At 44.7% G+C, this 25,291-nt stretch overlaps 1 protein-coding gene across 1 annotated transcript in view; it reads left to right on the top strand.

Annotated features, from left to right (window-relative positions):
* Nucleotides 1-25,291, top strand: part of MYOF (myoferlin) — a 177,307-nt gene that overhangs the window by 138,376 nt on the left and 13,640 nt on the right. The window contains exons 38-48 of the mRNA XM_055560619.1: nt 3,331-3,407; nt 6,728-6,739; nt 8,926-9,024; nt 10,742-10,867; nt 13,024-13,179; nt 13,611-13,702; nt 17,553-17,723; nt 18,596-18,744; nt 20,907-21,046; nt 23,294-23,382; nt 23,473-23,568. Of these exons, the coding sequence (XP_055416594.1) occupies nt 3,331-3,407; nt 6,728-6,739; nt 8,926-9,024; nt 10,742-10,867; nt 13,024-13,179; nt 13,611-13,702; nt 17,553-17,723; nt 18,596-18,744; nt 20,907-21,046; nt 23,294-23,382; nt 23,473-23,568 (1,207 nt within the window). The remainder of the gene's footprint in view (nt 1-3,330; nt 3,408-6,727; nt 6,740-8,925; nt 9,025-10,741; nt 10,868-13,023; nt 13,180-13,610; nt 13,703-17,552; nt 17,724-18,595; nt 18,745-20,906; nt 21,047-23,293; nt 23,383-23,472; nt 23,569-25,291) is intronic.

The following is a 25,291-nucleotide window of genomic DNA, read 5'->3' as shown; positions in this document are numbered from 1 at the left end:
GTAGCTTTGACATAAATATACAACCATGTGTAAAACAGATAATGTGAAGCTGCTGTTTAGCACAGGAAGCTCAGCTTGGAGCTCTGCGATGACCTAGAAGGGTGGGATGCGGAGGTGGGAGGGAGGCTCGAGAGGGAGGGCATATATGTATACTTACAGCTGAGTCACATTGTACAGCAGAAACTAACAGAACGTGGTAAAGCAGTTATCCTCCAGTTTTTAAAAAAGGGAAATCCAAGTCTCTAAATAACATCTTGGATCTTTTCATGTTGAGCTGATTTCATCTTCACCAGCTTCTCAAGGTGCAAGTACTTATTCTCCAGGTTTTGCAGATGAGGGAACAGTTTGATTGACAGCACTCCGTGTAACCTTCCCAAGGTGATAAGGTTAGTAAGTGGCAGAGCGCCCCTTGAATCCTGGCCTCGTTTGGAGGGGCCCGATGCTCAAGCTCTTACCTTCTGAAATATCCTGCTCCTGGAAAAAACATTCTTTTTTTGTGTTGTCCAGCAGAAAAATCAAACGGAACAATGGGTGATTGCAGTTTGCCATGATAAATATTCTGATGGGAGATACAGGGGCCCCTCTGTGAGCACTGAAGGAGCAGGGAATTTTTAAATTGCTTTCTATCTATTGTTCCACCTCATTAATGCATCATAACATCCTTATGATGTGATTTGAAACATATGATTTCATTGTTACCCGTGGAGGAAAAAATAGTACCTGCTGAGTTTAATGCCTGGCTTTAGGTCACATAATTAATATGTAAGTGTTAGAGCAGGCTGTAGTATTATCCTAGGGTTCTGTATGAAAGAATAACTATATGGATAGCATTTTGCACTTGTTTATTCAAGAATTACTTGTTTTTTAGTTTACTATGTGCCAGAGACTGTGTTAGGGGCTGGGGACTGGATCCCACCCATGAGCAAGATCCTAGAGCCCCTAGGCTTGTGAGATTAGACCCAGCGGAGAACTGACACCCATTCAGCTGATCGCTGGCGGCCTCAAAACTGAAACAGATGTCTTCTGTTTGAGCAGCTGTGCTGCTAACTGGTTCTGTGTAATCTTTCATAAGGTTTGGTATTGATTTTACAGAGCCTCTGAAACTTATCTGCATTGTGGGTCTGAGCATCCCGAATCCCTGATTCAGAGAAGACAGAAAAAAATCCACAGTCACACTTGAGCCAAACCCTACATGTGTTTATCCATACATTTCCCGTGAAATGCATTTTGTGCTGAATAGATGGTGCCTAAACAGCAACATTTTTATAACAAGGATTCACATAACTGCAGGTGCTCTTTTATCTGGGATTATATAATGGAGAGAAAGTGTTTCCCTGGTGTGTTTTCTACTGCTTTCATGAGGGAACACTCTTTGACACACATATGTGAAATCATTTGGAAGGTATAAATGCACATTTTCTCTGGCCTCAGAATCTGAGTGGACCTATGTATGTCACTAGGTCAGGGGCAGACAGAGGCCTCCTGGTTCATAATTCTATGGAGTTAACGTGGTCAAGGCTTCAGAGAGTCCCTAAAGAGGAAAATTCTTAAGGTGAACGGGGAACACAGTGTTCCCAAGACCAGAATCTGTTATTTTAGATCCACCTGATACTTTGTTTAAACCAAATAGAGGTAAGAGTGCAGGGATATGCTTGGTTGGTCTCGTGGGGGAAGCACACAGAATAACTTGCCTCCCCTCCCCAAGGTGTTGTTGACATGAGCACTGTGACGTGGAGAACTGATGATATAGAAAGGATCCCCCGTGCGGTTTGCCAGCATGCCTGCCCACTCACCCTTCTGTGCTGCTGCAGTTGTTGGGAGTTGGGGGAAGCTATCTTGGAAGCATAGAGACTGCTGATAGATCTGGGAGTGCCACATGGATACTCAACCACCTAGCAACAGCATAGCAACTGGTGCATCATAGATTCTCAGTGTCAGTCTCCTCTGCTTCCCCAGTGTTCCCCCGATCGTTTCCTTGACATTTACAAAGGGCCTGCTTTGCTCTGTACTCTGGTATGACAGTTAAAACACAAGCGTTAACGTCAGAGAGACCTAGGTTACTTACATGCACTTGTGATTGATTGTTCAACCTGAAGCAGACTTGCTTTCTCTGAGCCTCAGTCTGTTTGTTTTTAATCTCTATAATGGGTATAATGCCACATATGCAATTATCCTACGAGATTTTTGAGGCGTTAAATGAGATCATGTATGTAAATAGTTTAACCCACTGCCCAGCACATGGCAGGTGCTTAAAGAATGAGTTTTCCATCCTTTATGTCCTATGCATCAATTGCTGGGTCAAACAAAAAGTTCTTTTGCCTTGGCAGAGTTTGTTCTGTCTGGGTTCTGGCTTTCTGATGAATGTCTGTCTGCCTGATGTCCTCATTCATAAAGCACATCTGTACTTCTTGCTCCATCCTGCCCCAGGCTGAAGCTTTGGTACCCCATTCAGCTGAACCAAATCTGGTGAGCCCTGGGAGGCTACTCATGAGCCCTCGCTCTAACCCCAGACTCTAGAGCCACACATATTCTGGGAATTATTTTAAGTCAGGATGGGTGCCTTTTCCCTCTACATATACTGTAAGAGGGAGAAGGCAATGGCACTCCACTCCAGTAATCTTGCATGGAAAATCCCATGGATGGAGGAGCCTGGTAGGCTGCAGTCCATGGGGTCGCTAAGGGTCGGACACAACTCAGCGACTTCACTTTCACTTTTCACTTTCATGCATTGGAGAAGGAAAGGACAACCCACTCCAGTGTTCTTGCCTGGAAAATCCCAGGGACGGGGGAGCCTGGTGGGCTGCCGTCTGTGGGGTCACACAGAGTCAGACACGACTGAAGCGACTTAGTAGCAGCAGCATACTGCAAGAACTGGGGCTGAAAGGCTGCTGCAACTTCTGCCGTGAAATGTGCCTATTCACCCTGCTTTGCTTTTCTGTGTCTTAGAACAGATCCCATGAAAAGGAGGCTCCTTTTCTGTAGCCCCCCAGGACCCCAAAATCACTCCTGCATCCTCTAAAGACATGTGTTGATAAAATGCTTTTTTTGAGCATTCCGTATCTACAGGCATTGGGCTAACTAAGGTGAAAGGGGAAAAAAAAAAAAAAAAGGCCAGATAATCCCCTTAAAATGTCTCAAACCAATCATATTTTGGGAAAAGTGATGAATTGTTGGGTTATTTTTCTACAGTCCTGTGTGGTCTTCTCCATTTAGTAAGTCTCATCCAGGAGCAAACTCTACCATCCACTGTGTGGCTGTCAAACTTGAAATAGAAAGCTTACCACTATATTTTTATAAGTATCTGAGATTATGAAATTGTCTGTCTTGCAGCCTCCTTTTTGTCTACCCCACCCCGCCGGGACGTTCTTATTGACATAGAGGACACCAAGCCATTACTGGCTTCAAAGGTAGGCTTAGAATTGATCGTTCATTGAATGATGTTGGCTTTATCTTCCAGGTATCTAAGCATTAGATGAATTCAGTCGAACAACCATTCAATGCGACTAAAGATAACAAACGAACTTATCATGGTAAAGAACCTGGCTCTTACATTCATCAGTAGCTTTGGTGACATTGTGTGAACTCATGTCCTCTCCCCTCAGTCACCAGGGATATTTAAAATAATACTTGAAACCGTGCTGCACTCTGCACGAGGGAGGGGAATCTGGACAACAATAAGTTTTAAAATCTCCCCAAGTGATTCTAACGTGCAGGCAGGTGTGAGAACCGTCGATGTGGATGGTCTGAGTGGTATCATTTGCAAGAGCAATCTCAGGACCAAATATACAAGCATCACAACATTCAGAAGAGAGATACACGGAGCACACCAGTTCTTTTCCCCGTAAATGAAACAGAGGAGTCATGGATTTTTTAATGACTCTATTTGTCAGTGTATGGGATATCCCTGACTTTTATATTCACTGTGGTTTTGAAATTAAGACATTGGTGGAAATGCTCACTCAGGACCCTATTTTAAAACCATTCCATCCAGTTTGACAAGAAGGAAAGGGTTGGCGGGAGGGAGTTCTCAGCCCAGAAAAAAGCAAACATCAAATATCTCCCTGTTTCTGTTGGCATTCATGATGGACTTTCACAGCATGTTTTAATGTGCAAACTGGCCAGAAAGTACACATGATTGCACTTTAATGTGTTAGGTCCATAAACAGTGCCTTTAAAGAAATCGACTTTCTTCCCACTGCATTAAACTCACTAACAATTGGACCATATTAAATGTGGGCTCCACAGCCAGCACGCTAGCAGTGTGTTTGATTCTATTCCCTGAGAACCCTCTGCAGTCAGAAATGACAATATCAAATTTGCAAAACCACTGTGTTTACTTTATAAACAACCCCAGATATTCTCAATAAAACAGTAGTAGCCCAGGGAGAAGTATAATATACTTAAGATCTTTTAAGTACATTTTCACAACTACTCTGGAAAAAGCCAGTTTAAGATACTACCCTGTGATCTGCCTCCAGATTCCATTGCCAATCAGGTCTTTGTGCCTTCTGTATACTCGGTAGCCCCAGGTATGGACGATCAAGAAAAAGAATAAAGTCACCTATGCCCCAATCGCACTCATTTCTTCCCAGTAGTTAAGAGATGAGGCTGCTGGAGCGACACACAGTGAAAGCTGAATTTACAGCATATTTTAAGTTGCAACCCAGTGGGATTGAGGAAGGTCGTATCATTCTCACATACTGTATATCACTTGAATCAGCCGCTCTCCTAACACCTAGTGGATGTATACTGTGTTGATAAGAAAGGCTATTCAGAATGGCCTCTGAAGTCTGATTCCATCTGTTCATTGGGGAAGACAGGGCTCATCTATGCAAAGTCAAATGAGCAAAGTTGAGCTCTGGAAGAGCCAATGACCAGCTTGCTGATGTCCTGGATGATATGTACATGTAAAATATGTCCACACGTAACACACATACACACATGTAATGTGTGTGTTGTGTATGTTACATGTACATGCTTTGTGTGTGTGGTGAACGTCTATTACCACTAACTCAGTTCGATCCTTTTATGTGGGTCAACGGAGGGACTGGATCAACGCTGTGCTGATGATGGAAGCTGGAGGCTGTGGCTTCAGGTGACAGCCTCATGCTCACAGAAACTCACACCACCCCCCTGTGGTGACTGAGAGCTCTCGTGTGATGGGCTCAGCACCATCACAAGTAAAGTGGGAAATACACACGGGGCAGGGTGGGGCGGATCACTAAGTGCTAGCCAGATGTCATGGACATTCCTACATGGCCGTTTCAACGATTACCTTCCAATTCCAGTGCTTAAGCAGCATGTCAACAGCACTCAGCAAAATGGCTTCTCCAAGGACAGTGCATGTATGTATGATAAGAAAACTCACGAAGCTGCCTGGGGCTGCAGGGACTTTGCTCTAGAGACTCGAACTCTCCTTTCAGATTCTTTCTAGATTTTGGAGCGAAAGATGATCTTTAAACAAATGTGATTGTTTTAAGCTTCAGGGGAGAATCTGCTGTGCCCTGTGGATGTAATGAAGCAAGTTACTTCAAGTTGCTTCAGTTACTTTTTCATGTGAAGTTACGAGCAAGCGGACGTGAATACATTTTCCTGTATTCTAGATTTTAACATCAGCAATCTGTTTTGAAAATGCTTTTTAAATCATGAACTGCTCATTTCTTTGAAAAGATTTCAAATAGATGAAAATAGATGTGAATAAAAAGATTCTAAAAATCTGAATTCAGAATGTGCAAACACTTTTGATATAAAATCCCTCTCTCCAAAATCTCATTTCAGTTGTGATAATTTAACTCTTAATCGCACTTTGATACTAATCTAATAGAACTGTTACATCTGCCTCTCTGCTTCTCTTGGCAATTCTGTGTGCTGAACAAAAGTTGATCTGGAAAATGCTGAGGGGCACTTGCAAAAGAAACCTCATAGCCATCCCGCGCTCCCTGCAGGAAGTGCCTGTAGTAAGTAATCACAGTTCCCTTATATTGGAAATGAACTTGAAGTTAGGAGGCCACAATTCTTCAAAGTGCCCTGAGGGCGAGCTTGGCTAATGTTCCAGCAGGTACCAAGAGAAAAGTGAAACCCCAACATCCTAGCTGTCAATTCTTTCATCTCCTGGTAGATTCTCTATGCGGAAACTCAAAAGGGAAGGATTTGGTCAGTGAGAGACTTGACATCATAGAACAACTTTGATGGATGGATATGTATTTGGTACTTTAACATCAACATGGGGAAAAGGCAAGAAAAGATGCTTATTAATAATGATATTGCAGTCATGCTGGGTATAAACATCTTGCAACAGGAGTTTTTGGAGAGATGAGAATTAAGCCAGCTGGGAATATACTTTAAAAGCTAAATGGAATGAAAGGTTTGGGGCAGGAAGGTGAACAACTATACCCTGCTAATCCCCCAACGCCCTATGTAATCACTGTGCTGGTGGACAGAGATTGTCTAACTCTATTAAAATGGGACGTGGGTGACTACCTCCAAGCCTTTTGTTTTAATACTGTTTGTAACTCTTTTGCACACTTTCAGAGAAGAAACCAAAAAGATGTGTTTAATAATGAGATCATCTTGAATAAATAAACCATCAAAATGTTGATAATATAAATGATGGTTGAAAATAATGTCTGCTTTTCTCTTTCTTGTTCAACCTAATGCTCATGGTTCTCTACCTCCGTGTGAACTACACATGTTTTGCCTTCTTCCTGGCCATATATGTGATGAACAGCTAACAGAAAAGGTAACTGTTGTATACAATTTGCTAGATTTATAATTCATGTATTTTTCCTATAGCTGATAGGTAAAAAAAAAAAAAAAAAACTTTTTGAATCCAGGATTGGGTTTACTGATCCACAGAGGGGAAATAACTATATGTGTAAACATATGAGTACTATACACAGAGAAGAAGTAGTTTTTCTTGAGTATTTCTTCTGTTTTACCCCCTGATGAAATAGGAGCTGTGTTGCTGATTACATACTATTTTGGGCAACCTCTTTACTAGGTAGATTAAGATGCAGGTGGGTCTGATGAGGATCTATTCTTGTTATAAATCTGAGTGGAATTTATAGTCATAGCCTGCTATAAACTACAGCCTTCTGGAGTTTGAGAATATTCCACAAGTGATTCCAAATGCCATCCCTTCTGCCCAAAGAACCACCAAAGTTTCTCAACTCTGGCTGCACATTGCCTGAGGAACTTTTGAAAGCATCCTGGATGCCAGGTCTCACTCCAGGCTGATTGAATTAGAATTTTCAAGAATAGATTGGGAGCCACTGGTCTAAACAAAGCATAATGCCTCCGTACTCTTGCTTCACATTTTATAACCAAAGTTTCTCCTCCTAATCATCTTATTTGATGTCCAGAACAACCCTATGAGAATGATGTGGAAAGATAGTGTTAGCCAATTCAGTGGATGAAGAAAATGTTGCTCAGAGATTTTAAACAGCATATCTAATGTGGCGTGGTTTATAACATAAGGGTATGGCTTATAATGTAAAGGATAGAACTTGAGTTAGAAACAGTTTCTCCCATGCTTAGCTTAGTGAGCTTTGTTTTGCAATGTGTTGCTGGCTAAAAAGGCTAAGGAAATGAAATAGTAGAAAAACACATACTGGAGGATGGAATAGTAAACACATACTACAGGGTTTTTTTTTGTTTTCACTTTACCTGTATATGTAAATGTTGTTTAGTCGCACTGTTCGCGACCCCATGGACTGCAGCATACCAGCCTCCCTGTCCTTCACTATGTCCCAGAGTTTGCTCAGATCCATGTCCATCGAGTCTGTGATGCTATCTAACCATCTCATCCTCTTTTGCCCTCTTCTCCTTTGCGTATGTAAATCAGTTCAGTTCAGTTCAGTTCAGTCGCTCAGTCGTGTCCGACTCTTTGCGACCCCATGAACCACAGCATGCCAGCCCTCCCTGTCAGTCACCAACTCCAGGAGTCCAACCAAACCCATATCCATTGAGTCGGTGATGCCATCCAATCATCTCATCCTCTGCCGTCCCCTTCTTCTCCTGCCCTCAATCTTTCCCAGCATCAGGGTCTTTTCAAATGAGTCAGTTCTTCGCATCAGGTGGACAAAGTATTGGAGTTTCAGCTTCAACATCAGTCTTTCCAATGAATATTCAGGACTGATTTCCTTTAGGATGGACTGGTTGGATCTCCTTGCAGTCCAAGGGACTCTCAAGAGTCTTCTCCAACACCACAGTTCAAAAGCATCGATTCTTCTGCACTCAGCTTTCTTTATAGTCCAACTCTCACATCCATACATGACCACTGGAAAAACCATAGCCTTGACTAGACTGACCTTTGTTGACAAAGTAGTGTCTCTGCTTTTCAATATGCTGTCTAGGTAGGTCATAACTTTCCTTCCAAGGAGTAAGCGTCTTTTAATTTCATGGCTGCAGTCACCATCTGCAGTGATTTTGGAACCCAGAAAAATAAAGTCACCACTGTTTCCCCATCTATTGGCCATGAAGTGATGGGACCAGATGCCATGATCTTCGTTTTCTGAATGTTGAGCTTTAAGTCAACTTTTTCATTCTCCTCTTTCACTTTCATCAAGAGGCTCTTTAGTTCCTCTTCACTTTCTGCCATAAGGGTGGTATGTAAATATCAACAGGATAAAAGAGTAAAAACAGTCAAATGAATAGACCGTATCCATAGAATGTTAGAAAATCACCCAGTATAGCTGTGGCCATTAAAGCCATACACATTTCATTGGCCAAGGATCATCACCTCACCTCCAGCTTGCAGGTGGAAGAATTCTTATTGCTTTGGTTCATGTAAACAAAAATCACATAATCTCACTTCTTTCAGGTTCAGAAGTACCTGTTTCTTTTTTCTATTACATAGTTTTCCTGCAATGATTGGAAATCCAGGTCATCACTAAGGTTTTGCCGTTTTGTTGTGTCTTTCTTTAGGAGGAAGAAATTGTTGACTGGTGGAGTAAATTTTATGCTTCCACAGGGGAACAAGAAAAATGTGGACAATATATTCAGAAAGGTTATTCCAAACTCAAGGTACCTGGGCCTGTGCAACAGCGGGTGGGGGATGAACATGCGTTAAGACTGGTTGCATGCCGAGCTGAGTGAAAGCCTGAAAGGTCGATGGTGGTGGTTGAGGAGGAGGGGCCAGGAGCACCTCTGGGGGAGCTGTCTTGTGATGGATTTTGGCTTTGCTGAGATTTCCAGGGCTTGAGAACAGCTGTTGAATTATGGTTTTTGTGACTGCCACTTTGGGGCTTAGGGGCATCTGGCTGAGTGAGGGTTGGGATTGGGTTGGCACTGCACTAATTAGAGCCGTAAACAGCTGTCGATTTTGACCAAGGGAGACCTTAGAAGTCATGGTGCTCTTGCAAAACAGCATGAAATATCAGCATGTTTCATTCTGTCCTCCATTCTGGGCATCAGTTTTACTAGCTGAGCAGTTGATTCTTTCACACGCATGCAGCATACAGTCACAACTGGGTGTCCAGGAGGGAGATGAGCTTTTGAACTAGGCAGATCTGGTTATGGATGATCTTTCTGTTAAGGGTTTGAGTTTTCTAGTTCTTTATTCAGTTTTCCAGTAGTAAAGCTAAAGCGAAGGCTAACATTTTCAGAACAATGCATAGCAGAAAGATAAACTTTAAAATGAGAAATATCAGGCCATTAAAGTAATCATCTCACATGGAACTCTGCTCAGTGTTATGTGGCATCCTGGATGGGAGGGGAGTTTGGGGGAGAATGGAGACATGTATATGTGTGGCTGAGTCCCTTTGCTGTTCACCTGAAACTGTCACAACATTATTAGTTGGCCATACCCCCAATACAGAATTAAAAATAAAAAAAAAATTTTTTCTCCATCAAAGTGGGAAAATCCACATTCTTGCATGTGATTGTCATCACATCTCAATGTAGCTTAAGAAACACCAGCATGTAAAGAACCTCTCATTTAGAGAAATAGACTAGTCTGGTGGATCAGCCCCACAGTCCATCCTCTGTCTCTCCCTCTTTCCTTCCTTGCTTCTCCTCCTCTTCTTCTAGCTCTTTATCAAGGTATAATTTATATACAGTAAAGTGATTCATTCAGTGAGTTATGATTATATACATATACCTACATAAATCACTACCAAAACAAGGCAACAAACATTCCCATCTCCCCAGAAAACTCCTTTGTGTACCTCTTTCCAGTCAATTCCTAACAACCTTCTAACCCTCTTAGACAGCTGATCTGATTTCAGCATCACAGATCAGATTTGCCTGTTTTCATACTGCGTATAAGTGGACTCATACAATATGTATTTGTGTGTATTTTTGTGTGTGTGACTTCTATAGTCCAAGACAGTAGTTTTGAGATCAATCAGGTTGTCGTATATCAGTAGTTTGTCATATATCAGTACTTTGCCCCTTTTTATTGCTGAGTCATATTCCATTGTATGGATGTATCATGACTTGTTTATCCATTCTCTGATGATGAAGCTGCTGTGGACCTTCTTATACCACGCAGACATGTGTTCATGTCTCTTGGATGAACACCTAGGAATTCAACTTCTGTATCATAGTGTAGCTGGATATTTAACTTCAAATTGCCAGACACTTTGACAAAGTGTTTTTATCGTTATGCACTCCAGCTGGCAATGTGAGAGTTCCAGTTGCTCCATCCACATCTCGTGCACCTTTGGTATTGTCAGTCATTTTGATTTTAGATCCCACCTGTGTTATAATGAGAAATTAAGAATCTGTTGATGGTTTGCAGATATATGATTGTGAATTAGAGGATGTAGAGGAATTCGAGGGCCTGACGGACTTCTCAGATACTTTCAAGCTGTTTCGAGGCAAATCAGATGAGAATGAAGACCCTTCTGTGGTAGGGGAGTTTAAGGTGAGTAAAATGTATGTCTATCCCGTTTAAAATTCATATTTATTTTCATTATAGACCTAGGATAAAGGACCACCAGTCTCTGGGTCAGGGACCTATCCTCTGACACCTGAAGGGTGCTCGGAAATGCTAACAAGGATAAGGGCAGTGGGATTGGGGGCAGAATCCTCAAAGCCAGTCTTCCAAGCTGATGCCAACCAGCCTTGAGTCTTGTAGAGTCAGCCTCTCTAAGTCCTACCCCCCACCACCACACGCGTGCGTGCACACACGTATGTCCCCCACCCCCTCCCAGGCTTTCAGCTGGATCATCAGTACAACACCTTCCCAATCCATTGTCCTTGTTCTCTTTCTCATTCACGATCCAGTCCATCCTCCATACAACCAAATCCGATCATGTTTCTTGACCACTTAAAGGCATGCTTGAGTTTCCACTTGGTCAAGTCTCAACTCCTTCTTAGGGTGGAGCTGGCCTTTCACAAGCTTCTTGTCTCCCCTGCCACCACACCCTCTCCAAGCCCCAAACACATGCTGTCCTCTCACAACTTGGAGCCTTGGGACAAGCTCTTCATTCCCTGGATGCCCTTCCTTCCTGCTCTGTGGTCTGACAAACTCCTACTCATTCTTTTCAATGCCAGCTCCAATGGCACATGCTTTGTGAAGTGCTCCCTGATTGCTCCTGGCAGGGTGACTCACTCCTGCTCCAGGCTCCCTGGGTCCCCACCACTAGTAAAGCGCCTTTCACATCATAAGTATCTGCTTTCACGACTGCCCCTCCCCCCAACCACAGGTAGCAAATCTATGTTACATCTAATCCTTTCAATAGCAGACATTACTAATCAATCAGACCAGTTTACCCTATTTTGGTCTCAAAATCCTTGTCATTAGAGCTTCCACTCCATTGATTGAAGATAGCATGAGAGTCATCCCCGTGCCAGACTGGATTCCTTGAGTTCATTTTTGGGCCCCCAGTACCTGGCACATGGTAGGTCCTCACTTCATGCTGCTTTACTGAATGAAAGTAGCTGGATCCTAAGACCCATGTATTCTGAATCCAACTTTAGTGCTTACTCTTGTACATAAGCTGGTTTCAAGATAAAATATAAAACCTCTCAAGCTGACCTGATGGCTCACTCATTCAAAAACCACTTACTGTGCCCAGCTTCATGCCCAGCCCTGTGTTAGGTCCTGGAGATAGTGACAAACAAGAAATATTTCCCCCCTTCAGGAAGCTCAGTCTAGTGAGGAATATAGACAATAAACAGTAATGACGCTCTGACAGCTCAGTTGGTAAAGAATCCATCTGCAATGCAGGAGACTGATTCCTGGGTCAGGAAGATCCACTGGAGAAGGGAGAGGCTACCCACTCCAGTATTCTTGGCCTTCCCTTGTGGCTTAGCTGTAAAGAATCTGCCTGAAATGTGGGAGACCTGGGTTTGATCCTTGGGTTGGGAAGATCCCCTAGAGAAGGGAAAGGCTACCCATTCTAGTATTCTGGCCTGGAGAATTCCATGGACTGTATAGTCCATGGGGCGCAGAGTCAGACACAACTGAGCGACTTTCACTTTCAGTGAAGCAGATGTCATTGCTGCAATAGGGATGAATGTGGTGTTAGAAGATGTTAGGAAACTCATCCAGTCCAGGTGCAGTCAGGGAGGCTTTCTGGAAGAAGTGACACTTTTCAACTGAGACCTGAAGGGTGAACAGGAGTTTGCCTGGGAGTGGAAGGGGATTTATGCAGTAATGCAAAAAAAAAAAAAAGGGGGGGGGGGAAATCACCTTAGTATTTATTGGGTTTAAAAAATAATCATTTTTATTCCTGTCTTCAAAAAGTGTGCAGAATTTCACTCCTACCACCTCCTTTGCCATCATATTGGTCCAAGCCACTTCTATGTCTCCCCTGGGTTTTTGCCAGGCCTCCCAGCTTCTGCTCTGCCCTTCCTTCTCTCCTGTGATCTATTAGTTACTTTATCATCATTCACTTTCCCCATCAGAAACTTGCAAAGTGCACCATAGCTTTCTTTCACAAAAGTGGTCCTTCCTCCCCCAAACCCACAGCCCTCTGTGGCTGTCCCTCACGTCCTGGGGGGACGACAGTGCCCTGGGCCCTCTGCTCTGGTCACCCAGGGCCCTGTGGCTCCATCTGTGTGTCTCTCTCCTAGGGCTCCTTCAGAATCTACCCACTGTCGGATGACCCCAGCGTGCCGGCCCCTCCCCGGCAGTTTCGGGAGTTACCTGACAGCGTCCCACAGGAATGCACGGTTAGGATTTACATTGTTCAAGGCTTAGAGCTCCAGCCCCAGGACAACAATGGCCTGGTAAGAGTCTGGGTGTGGGGCCTTCTTGTGTAGCAAGATAATTACAGTCTTCAACCACCATAATTGTCATGTTCCTTCTTTCTGGGCGTCTGTTATCTCTCGAGGGGAAAGATACTCTATCAAAACAATCTGTTCAGGAGGACGGTCCCAATGGGGATTTACCGAAGAGCTTGAAGGGAAGGGGCTTTGGAGCCTCTGGATCATCCTTCTCATTTTACAGATGTGACCTCAGAGAACTGCTTTGTCACTGCTCCCAGCCACCGCCTCTCCTCCAAAGGCGCGCTGGCTGCATGGCGCCAAGAGGGAGCGCTACCCAGACCTGGTCTGAGGCCGCCCCTTCTCATCAGGAGTCACACCTGAGTCTGTCCCAGACACTAACTTAAGTTGGCACCCCACAGTGACATAACCTGTCCTCTGTTTCGTCCCCACAGTGTGACCCTTACATAAAAATAACACTGGGCAAAAAAGTGATTGAAGACCGAGACAACTACATCCCCAACACGCTCAACCCGGTGTTCGGCAGGTAACAGCTGTTTCCTAACATTTTCTGTGGTTCTTTTCTTCATGGCCTCCATGCTAAGGATGCAGTATGTGCCGCCAAGCTTTGCTCTAGGCCCAGAAGCTGTGAAACCATGTCTATGAACTATTCAGATATCCAAGTCAGTGGGGCAGATAATGAATATGTAGATACATAAATAAAAGCATTTCGTGAAAGCAAAAAGTGCCATGAAGAAAATAAAACCAAGTCTGCGAGACCTGCCCTAAGACCTGGGGGGCAGGGGTAACAGGACGTGGATGGTAGGAGGCCCAGAAGTCCAGAGAGTTTGTGGCTTCTAGACAAGAAGAGTAGGCAGTGACTTCTCTAGACAAGAAGAGTAGGCAGTGACTTCCGTGGAGTGACAGGGTGGTTCTCACACCCCGATCCTGTTGAGCTCTCTTATCTGGGATGCTTTGATTCCATTGTTTTGAGCCAATGTATGTGTTGTTGACTCTGTTACCAAAAACAGGGAAGGGAGAAGAACATGATGGCATCAGATGTCCTGCTCCCTGTCTTCTGTTCAAGAAGATTCTTGAAATAGCATTACTATCTTCTTCCTTGCCATCTGATATTTGTTTCTGCATGGTTACACTGATCTCATCAGAACCTTCTCAAGGATAAGGCAAACCCAAGTGACCTCTAAAGAGGACTAGTTTTGTCAGCTATAAACTTCTTCCACATTTAATAACAGCTACTATTACAAGCTTCCCTGGTGGCTCAGTGGTAAAGAATCTGCCTGCTGATGCAGGAGATGTGGGTTTAATCTCTGGGTTGGGAAGATCCCCTGGAGAAGGAAATGGCAACCCACTCCAGTATTCTTGTCTAGGAAATCCCATGGACAGAGGAGCCCGGCGAGCTATGGTCCATGGGGTCACAAAGAGTCGGACCCGACTGAGCAACTAAAGTATTTGCTAAGCTTTTACTGAGGGCTTGCACTATAGTGAGCCCTTCATAGAAAACATCTCAAGAATCCCACCACTCTGAGGGGCTACTGACAAAGAGGAAACTGAGGCACAAAGGGAATGAACACCCAGCTCACCCCGCTGGGGAGTGGCAGAACCGGGGCCCATGCCCCAGCCACCTAACTGAAGGGTCTGCGTGGCTGCCATGCTGCACTCTGTGCAGCCGCTGCCATCTGATTTTCACCTCAGTGTCAGACCCTGCAGCCGGCAGGGCAGGGGGTCTCGGCCCCACGTCACTGCGAGGGAAACAGGGCACCCGAGCTGTGTGCACGGAGCTGGTACAAGGGGAAGCCTAAACTTGGGGAGAAATCCTGACCAAGCCCCAGGCTTTCCCAACCAACTCAGTACTGCTTCATGCTTATGGCCAAGCCATCACCTGCAGGGCTTCCCTGGTGGCTCAGACAGTAAAGAATCTGCCTGCAATGAAGGAGACCCAGGTTCAGTCCCTGGGTTGGGAAGATCCCCTGGAGAAGGGAACGGCTACCTGCCTGGAGAATCCCATGGACAGGGAAGCCTGGCGGCTACAGTACATGGGATCACAGAGTTGGACATGACTGAGCAACTTTCACATCACCTGTAGAAAAATGTTCTTGGCTAAAACCATTGCATTGTTTTCCCCAGAACACTACCGAGGAGAACACCTTGTTCTTATCTGATGTGTGGCTGGTATCTTAATTTCTGGCTTTATTATCCTGCCCATCTGCTTCTTCTCATGTGTGGTGGATGGAACCCTTACACATTCCTTCCCTCTCTCACATGTGAGTGTGCACGCACACCCACATGCGTACACACACACACACCCCACAGACACACACAGCCATATACACACACCCGCCCCCCCACAGCCACAAACACACACCCACAGCTACACACCCACCACATCCCCAAACACCCCACACATACCCCCTCACACACATACACACTCCCCCACCCACATTCCAACCCGCCCCCCCCACCCCACACACACCCTTTGTGCTGCACATCCCGGGACCATGTGCTGGAGCCAGGCAGTGGAAATAATCCTCTGGCATGGCAATATGATCATTTTCCTTTTCTTCCGCTGATCCAGCCCTGAGGTCTAGACAGGAAAAGGCATGCAGTGCAGGAAGGAGGGCCCCATGCGAGGGAGACAGGGAAGCAGGGAAAGCCAGCTTTTATGGGAGAAAAGCAGCCCTGCCTACATCACTGTCTTGGCGAAGCCAAGCACAAGCTTAATTAAGTGTCAGGAAAAGTCTTGGTCAAGCCACTTCAGGAGGAAGTGATGCCATCAGGCTCCATGTGGCCAATCCCCGTCCAGCGAACTCAGACTTGGCTCCATCCAGCAGGGTGGAGCCAGGGAGACCCCAGCTCCACAACCCCTCCTAGGCTCCAGGCCCTGGCCTCAGTCTTACTGGGTGATTTTCTTCTCAGCGGAGACTCTCAGGAATTCTGGGACAGAGATTCAGGAAAGAGCAACCTTTCTTATATGCATGGCACATTCAATGGAATGTTAGTCTGCCAAAAAGATGTTAATTGGTGTTCCAAGGAAAAGCATATTTCTTCATCAAACCAGGATGCCTGGGTTAAAAAGATAACTTCAGGATTTCTCAGAGCCTTCAGTTTGCCCAGAGGAACACTGGAAGAAGTGATTCTCAGCCTTATTTGAGCAAAGAATTTTTTCTCAACAGACACGTATTACCTGTCCCTGGGGATTCTGTAATAGAATTTGGGGGCATGTGTGGATACGGTCTAGTCAGAACTATAGACCCTTCTCTCCTGGGATGCCTGCCTTTTGCAGGCCCCGTCTGGCTGCAGAAGTCTGGGGAAGTCACTGAGATGTGTCTAGGAGACCCCTGGAAGCTTGTATCCAGAGCCCCACTGATGTACAACCTTTTATTCCAGAGATTAATAGTTCTGGCTCTTTAGGCAAGAACCGGACCACACACCAGAGTGACAGGAGGAGGGGCAGAGGCACAGGGGGAGAGGAGAGATTTGAGGGGCTGCTCACAGTTTGTGGTCCAGAGTTTGTTGAGCACCTCCTAGGGGACCCGCCCCTCTGTGTGCAGGTACAGACCCAAACCTCACCCATCTGCGTTCATGCCGTACAGTCATTACCCTCTCAGAACTGGCGCCACATGGCTCACCTGCCACAGAAACTACTGTTTGATTATCTGGTGGTCTCTCAGAAGGGTTTGTGTTTTCATACGGATACTATCGGAAAGCCTTCAAGAATTAGTGGAGAGCCAGAGAGCCTGGGAGGAGAGAGGGAGCCTTCTGGGCAGCTTTCCATTGCCCTTCTCCAGATCCCCATGCTCCCATGGGGTTAGCCCAGGATGTTCCATGGTCTGTAAAATAGGGATAATAATCCCTACCAGCTCATGTTGTTGTAAGAGTCAAGGGAATAAATGTTTAGAAAGCTTTTGGTATAATTCTTAACAATAAGTTTTATTTAATGTATAAGAACATTATTATTATTGCTGGTGGATTTTGAGTAATGCCCTCATACCAAATGCTTTCTAAACATTTATTCCCTTGATCCTTACAACAACATGAGCTGGTAGGGATTATTATCCCCATTTTACAGATGAGAAAACAGAGCACAGAGATGTTAAGTAGTTGCCCTAGGGTCCCACAGCTAGTAAGCAGAAAAACTGAAATTTTCCTTAGGCACTTAAAGCCCCTGATCTTCTCCTGAGCAAGTATATACTCTGCTGCTGTTCTTATTACTAACATGTAGTACTAATCAAGCACCTGCTGCCCACCACCCACCTGGCTATCCCGGCCATGACATCCTCCTCCTATGGCCCAAGGAGTCTGTGCAGAGCTATGGAGTGTGCAAGACACCCGGGGGGAAGGGGGATCATGCAATTCTAACCTCATTTTCATTTATTCAGAATGTATGAACTGAGCTGCTACTTACCTCAAGAAAAGGACCTGAAAATTTCTGTCTACGATTATGACACCTTTACCCGTGATGAAAAAGTAGGAGAAACGATCATTGACCTAGAAAACCGATTCCTTTCCCGGTTTGGGTCCCACTGCGGCATTCCTGAGCAGTACTGCGTGTAAGTGGCTTGGGATGTAAACGTTGGCTGTTCCATCTAACGTTAGTACTGGGGAAGCTTTGATGCTCTGCCTCAGGCCTGTCTTCATTGAGCCTCAGATCCTTTAAGTCAGGAGGGAGAATTGGGCTTCCCTGGTGGCTCAGATGGTAAAGATCCCCTGTGGAAGGGAATGGCTACCCACCCCAGTATTCTTGCCTGGAGAATACCATGGACAGAGGAGCCTGGTGTGCTTCAGCCCGTGAGGTCACAGAGAGTCAGACACGACTGAGTGACTAACACTTAGGAAGAAGCAGGGCCATAGCACTGCACAACTCCGGGGGGCGCTGTTCACACTGCGTCTGTGTACCGCACTGGCTCCTGAGGCAGTGCAGTGCTCAGTCAGGATGGCACTCAGTGAGCTGGCAAAGCCTGGAGAGCCAGTCCCTCCCCTCCCCTTCTTCCTCCCCCTCCCTCCGTGATGCCAGGGACTGAGAGCTAGCAATGTTTGATGGTGGGAATTCCCTGCCCCTGCCCACGAACTGATTAGTTTTGTGATGTTCCTCTTTCCCTGAGTGCTAAACAGTGTCTCTCTGTATTATCCAGTGAGATATAGCTTGTGATTTCTCATTTATGTTTGCCTATGATGATTATGGTGATCTCAAACTCATTATTTACAGAGGGCCAGAGAAGGGGAGGACCAGTTGGCTGAGGCCAAAATACCTGTGGATTTTAAGTCTCTAAATCCTAAATAGATTTCTAGGCAAAAGCCAGTGTCTAGAGTGCATTCCCCGTTCCCCCATTACATGAACGTGCCTTTAAGTATGTGTGTGTATGAACCTAAGAAGAATGTGTGTGCCCTGCGGTAACTCTGAGTGTGGCATTATTATTCACAGTTCTGGAGTAAACACCTGGCGAGATCAATTGAAACCAACACAGTTGCTTCAAAATGTGGCCAGATTCAAAGGCTTTCCACCGCCTGTTCTTTCTGAAGATGGAAGTAGCATCAGATATGGAGGAAAAGACTACGGCCTAGATGAATTTGGTAAGCACACCACCATGGATTGCAGGCTGGTTGCAAGGCACAGCAACACATCTATGCTGCTGGGTTTGTGTTACGGAGGGGTGTGGGCAGAGCAGTACCCTTAATACCGTAGGGAATTCATACACGTGACTGTCTAACAAAAGCCCCATTATACTAGAGTTTTGCAGACATGTCAGGTGTCAAAATGGACACGTTTTCTTGTCTGTCTTATGTTTCACTTGACCTTTTTAGGTCATAGCCATTTGAGCTCTGAACACAAAGTTCTAATAATTAACTTATTTCCATGTAATGTATAATTAGCTCAGAAGTGCTCAGATGGTAGTGCAAGAATTTCTCCTCCAATATTATTCCATCATTCTCCCAACCCTCTCTGAGAAGGCTCGGGGATGCTGGGGGCTACTTTGAAGAATCTGCTGAGTTCACATCTGGCTCATGTCTGAACTTGGGGTCTTGCTCTTTCCTGAGCAGTAATTTATAAGGCAATCTGTCCTGACACATAAACAGTTAACTGCATTATGATATACACTGAAATCAGCTTAATAGAACGTAAGAGTTGTCGCATGATTCAGTGTTCTGTAGGGAAGAGGGCTTCCCGGTGGGGCTGGCATGGGGCTGGCTTTGAGGGCACATGGGATATCTAGAGAAAGCTGAAAAAAGATACATGGGAATCAAAGGGCTTCCTGATCCTCAACTGTTTATTCCTGGCATTGTAAGAAACTGTATTTGTCTTTCTATCTGAAAGAAGACTTTAAGATTTGGTCAACATCAGGGATTATTAGATGTTTAACAAATGATGTTGTTTACATCAGAACTTGCAAAGGGCATTGGAAATAAACTGGCAAGCAACATGGCCTGATGGAGACAACTACCCCAGCAATCAAACAACACCTCCCAAAAGCTTTATCAGTCAGGGTTGTTCCCGTTACTTTGGCCCCATAACACATCATCCCAAAACTTAGCTGCTGAAAAAACCATTTTATGTTTTTTAAAAGTTTTATTGGCATATTTGATTCACAATGTTGTGTTCGTTTCTGTTGTACAGCAAAGTGAACCAGTTATGTATGTATATCCACTCTTTTTTAGAGTCTTTCCCCATATAGTGACCATTTTGTTTTGCTCACAGTCTTGGGGGTTAGCCATTCAGGAAGGGCTCACCTGGGCACTTCTCACTTGAGTGGCAGTTGATTGCTGTCAGATGTTGGCCGGGGCTGCAGTCACCCGAAGGCTTGATGTCCAGGATGGCCCTTGGCTGGGAGCTCGCCTGGGACTGATGACCAGAGCAGCTACCCAGGCCTTTCCCATAGGGCACTGTCTGGGCACCCAGGCTCCTTACATGGCTGCCGGCTTCCCTCAGAGCAAGTGATCCAGGAAGACCAGTGTGGTCTTTCATGCTTAGCCTTAGAAGTCACATAACATCCTTTCTTTAGTGATCAAATATGTCTGCAGATTCAAAGGAGAGGACTTAGACCCCCACCTCTCAATGGGAGGAGTGACAGAAAATTTGGGAGTCTATGTTTTTTAAATGCCACAGTGATACTAGCTACTGTAACAGTTAAGCTTAAAAATGTTAGTGGTTTAACACAATAGAAGTTTACTTCTCATAAATTCAAAACAGGTACTCCTACAGGTGGGTGGCCCTCTTCCAAATAGTCCTTCATGGACCATGCTCTTTCACCTTGCAGCTCTGCCCATCGTCACCTCAGGTGTCTAAGGTCACTGCATCCAGAAGAGAAGGTGCCAGAGGTGATCCTACATGAGAGGGTATTACGACCTTGAAGGACACACCTGTCACTTCCACCTATGTTACAGTCTAGCCTGCCTTGTTCGCATGGCCACACCTAACTGCACAGGAGTCCGGCCATGAGCCCCTGACACCAACATAAATGGGGGTTGCTCTTACGCAGTTTGGAGTGTTTTTGATCTCTTTGCTATTTGCAGTCCACAAGTCAGGAATGAACTTGGTTGAGCAGGGCTTCTGGTCAGGGGCTGTTTCTGTCAACAGCTCTTTCACAGGCTGCAGTTCACACACTGGCACTGCCTGACTGTCTGCAAAGTCTGGGCCGAAGTGCTGAGAATCCCTCAAGGCTGAACTGTTTCTGGATCTCTGTCCCTGTTCCACTGTCCTTATAAAAAAAAAAAAAATATATATATATATATTGCAGAAGCAAACAAAATCCTGCACCAACACCTTGGGCCCCCTGAGGAGCGCCTTGCCCTCCACATCCTCAGGACTCAGGGGCTGGTTCCTGAACACGTGGAAACGAGGACTTTGCACAGCAGCTTCCAGCCTAACATCTCCCAGGTAAAGCACCCTCCACCTTTGAACATGCATCATCCACACCCCAAAGGTGGTGGCAATAGCTGACACAGACTTGACTCGTTTATCTCTTTGGGATACTTTATACGAGAAATAGAAATGAAGCTCAGATTAGCTTCATTCCCGAGGGGAATTTAGTGGGTAAAGAATCCGCCTGCAAATGCAGGAGACCTAGGAGATGTGGGTTCGATCCCTGGGTCGGGAAGATCCCCTGGAGAAGGAAATGGCAACCAACTCCAGTATTCTTGTCTAGAGAATCCCATGGAGAGAGGAGCCTGGTGGGCTACAGTCCCTGGGGTTGCAAAGAGTTGGGTATGATTGAAGTGACTGAGAGCACACATCCACGCATACACTAGGGGGATTTATTGTAAGAATTTTCAGGTAGCTCACTAAATCCAGACAGGAGAGTGACAGTGACTCAGAACAAACTTGGGCCAGGATCTTGCCCTGTCTTTTGTCTATTTCTGAGTCTCCTCTAGCCTGCACTTTTCCTGTGAGCACTTTCCCATGTGTCAGAATATTGTGGACGGTTTCTGGGTTTTGTATATTATAATGCAGCCCCACCTGCTTCCAAATGTGGAAAGGATGGGTTGCCCTAACTTGGTCCCTTCATCCACCACTAGACCACTAAGCTCTAGCCAGGAGGACAGGGTACAATGCACAGGATGGATCATCACAGGCACCATGTGGATAGTGACGGGGGAAGGTCAGTTCCCAGAGAAGCAAGGGGAGACATGGAAAATGACAAAATAGTCTATGTGGAAGCTTGTTAGAATGAAGATTCCCAGACCATGCCTGTAGAGATTCAGTAAGTCTGGGGTGGGGCCAGGAATCTGAATTTGTAACAAGTATCTAGAAAGGTTCTGATGCAGATGGTTAGGAAATCGCACTTTAAGAAATATTAATATAACGTGTGCAAATATTGTTGATATGGATAGCAGAACCGTGGTCTCTTAAGAAGTGAGAACAAGTGGGCTGGGCTTACTAGATTGTTTTGTCACTCTTATTCTGTTCCCTATTTTCATATCTTCCTTCTCTTATTATTCTTCCTTCCCCTCAAAGAGCCCATTCCTCCTGCTCTTTCCCCTCCCACCTCTCAACTGAATAGTCTTAAGACATAACAAAGCAAGGAAGATTTCTCCCTGGGCATCCACCAATACTTGCATCACCTCTACCTACCACATTGGACAGACTGTGGCTGGGTCTTAGGAGACACTGCTAATTAGGAGATGGATAATTTCTGCAGTGTGCTTGATGTATGCTAGACCCTTGAGCCCTCGAGATTAGTTGGAAGAGAGTAAGGATCACAGTAAAATATATCCCTTTCCAAGAGCCCCAGTTAATTCATTTTGATCACAATGCATTAGGAAGCCAACCTAGTGGTTTCCTTGGCAACCTTCTTAAAGACTAGTCTGTTTTTGTCATGAAGGCAGAGTATACAGAACATCCAGAAACAGTCTGGGGAACTTAAATTGGTTTGTATGGTTGATACGTGTGTTAACGGCATTCCTAGGCTGTCTGGAAGAATATTCCAGTCAGATAAATGGGCCTGGTCTGCAGCCGTCAGAGAGATAAAAAGGGAGGTGAGGGGAGCTCACCAAGATGGCGGCACAGGCGTCAGTCCAGGCTTTCACCCTCCACGTTCCTGCAAGCCCCCTTCCAGGCGGTGGGCCCTAGCAAGCTAATGCAGGGAGCCCTCAGTTTAGTGAATGGTAATGTTTTTGTCATTGAGTCTCTGCTTTGAAAGTGCCAGGCTGTCTGTCTTTTACAAAATTAAGTACATTTTTACATTATTTTATTTTCTCTCTCAAGGTAAGTGGAGAAACCCTTGGGTGTCACAAAGCTGGCACTGATAGCAAGTAGACAGTCTGATGATGGACGAGAGATGGTGTGAAAACTGTTCTGAGAGTGACCGTAAGAGGGAGTATGTGTGTTTGGGGTTGTGTTAGTGATGGCAAGCCCCTCATTTCATTAACCAGGGAAGACTCAGATGATGATCAAGTAGGCACATGTAGACACTCCTGGGAGAGAACGGAGGGTGGATGGCCTACGTGACACTGAAGGTATAAGATTCATCTTGATTTGCTCTTTTACTCCATTTTTCTTACCTTCCATATGGACTAATAAATTAGGAGACCCACACTAGTTTCACTGAAGATGTTTGAAAGAAGACTGTAGTCTCTACCACCCATAATGTAACTTCATTTCTCTTTTCATTTTTGAATGGCTTAGGGAAGACTTCAGATGTGGGTGGACGTTTTCCCCAAGAATTTGGGGCCACCAGGCCCTCCTTTCAACATCACACCCCGGAAAGCCAAGAAGTAAGTAATCTTGAGACCCTGCTGTATCTCACCAGGGTCTTGGTTCAGGACCTGAAAGGATAAAACACCTTCAAAATGTGCTTCTCGTAGATACTACCTGCGTGTGATTATCTGGAACACCAAGGATGTTGTCCTGGACGAGAAAAGCATCACAGGAGAGGAAATGAGCGACATCTATGTGAAAGGGTAAGGCTGGCATGCAAGAGCCTCTGCCAGACTCAGAGGACAAAGCAGACTCTCCTTCATGAGTGTTGCATTATAGGGTGTCCATTATAGGATCTGGATTATTGAAGATATTATGTCTTACTGGGCTTCCCAGGTGGTGCTAGTGGTAAAGAACCCACCTGCCATTGCTTAGGAAGAAAGCTCCAGGGAGAAAAAGAGAGAGAGAACAAAGAAAAGCCTGTATGGATGTTATTTATGAGCAGCGGCATCTGATACCTATAAGAAAAGGAAAGTTTTATTTCATTTATTAAGCAGATTTTTTATTTATGAGACTTTTTAGTCATGCAGTTCATTTTTATTCCTTTTTGATACTTTGAGTAACTAGCCTTAGAGACAGAAGTAGAGCTCCCAAGGTGTTTTTTTGTTTGTTTGTTTTTTTACTATATTACCTGAAGTTATTAACATCCATGGACAAGAAGAAACATTAGAGCTTTTTTTAAAAAATCATTTATTCCACCAACATTTACTGAGTGCCTACATCCAATGTGTAAAGTGTCATAGGTGTTCATTATTCTGTTACTTGCATAGTTCAATTCCAAATAATCCATGTTGGTGTCAGTTTTGTGTTATACACTGATGCATACAGAACCCAAGGATTCGGAAGTCAGACTCTGGAGTCAAATTAGCTGGATTGAAATCTGGTGGTTTCCCTACTAGCTGGGCAAGTTAGCAAGCTCACTATTCCTCATCTGTAAAATGGAGATAATGACAGTATCCACCACTCTGGAATATTCAGAAGATTGCATTTAGGATAGCACCTGGCAGATAGTAACCACTATGTGCATTAACCAGGATTCGCCAGGAAAAGGGACAAGTAGGATGCGCGTGTGTGTAGAAAGAGGGAAAGACAGAGAAACAAAGACGGGGAGAGAGAGAGTCGTTATGGAGGCTAAAAAGTCCCACGACTGGTCACCTGCAAGCTGGAGACCCAGGAAAGCTGGAGCTATCACTCAGCCTGAGTTCAAAGCCTCAGAATCAGGGGAGCCCATGGTATATATCCCAGTCTAAGGTCAGGAGGAGATGACCTGAGATGTCTTGGTTCAATCAGTGAGACAGCAAAAGGAGGTAAATTCCTCCTTCCTCTGTTTTTTTGTTCTATTTAGGTCCCCAATAGACTGGATGATGCCACCTACATTTGGGAGGGCCATCTACTTTATCCAGTCCATCGATTCAAATTCTAGTCTCATCCAGAAACATTCTCATAGACACACCCCAAAATAATGTTTAATCTGGGCACCCCATGGCCAGTCACATTGACACATAAAATTAACAGTCACACCATAAACTTACTATTCCACATGAATTGAGTTTGGTTCCTTGATATGTAAAAGATAAGACTTGTTGAAATTTAATATATTCATAAAGTAGGAATAAAGTTTCACTTATGATCCCAAGTGGCCTTCAATCAAACCTTTGTTAAAGACATAATTATTGTCATTTAGGTTCACTCTACACAGGGAATGTTTCATCAAGTACTTCATTATTCTTTCTCATTTCAGGATATTATTACCATTCCCCAAGGAAAACTAATTCTGGCTAATTATATATATGCAAATTTATTTGACTATCATAAGCATTTTTTTTTCCAATCAGGGAAACAAACTCAAGTAATACTGGACTGAGATAACTCTGGTAATCAAAGAATAAAACACAACCTAAAATACCATGTCAGGACTTCCCTGGT

This window comes from Bubalus kerabau, chromosome 22 (assembly GCF_029407905.1).
Source record: "Bubalus kerabau isolate K-KA32 ecotype Philippines breed swamp buffalo chromosome 22, PCC_UOA_SB_1v2, whole genome shotgun sequence".
NCBI classification, from domain to species: Eukaryota; Metazoa; Chordata; class Mammalia; order Artiodactyla; family Bovidae; genus Bubalus; species Bubalus kerabau.
Note: the sequence above shows the minus strand (reverse complement) of the source record. Positions and strands in the feature narration are given on the sequence as shown.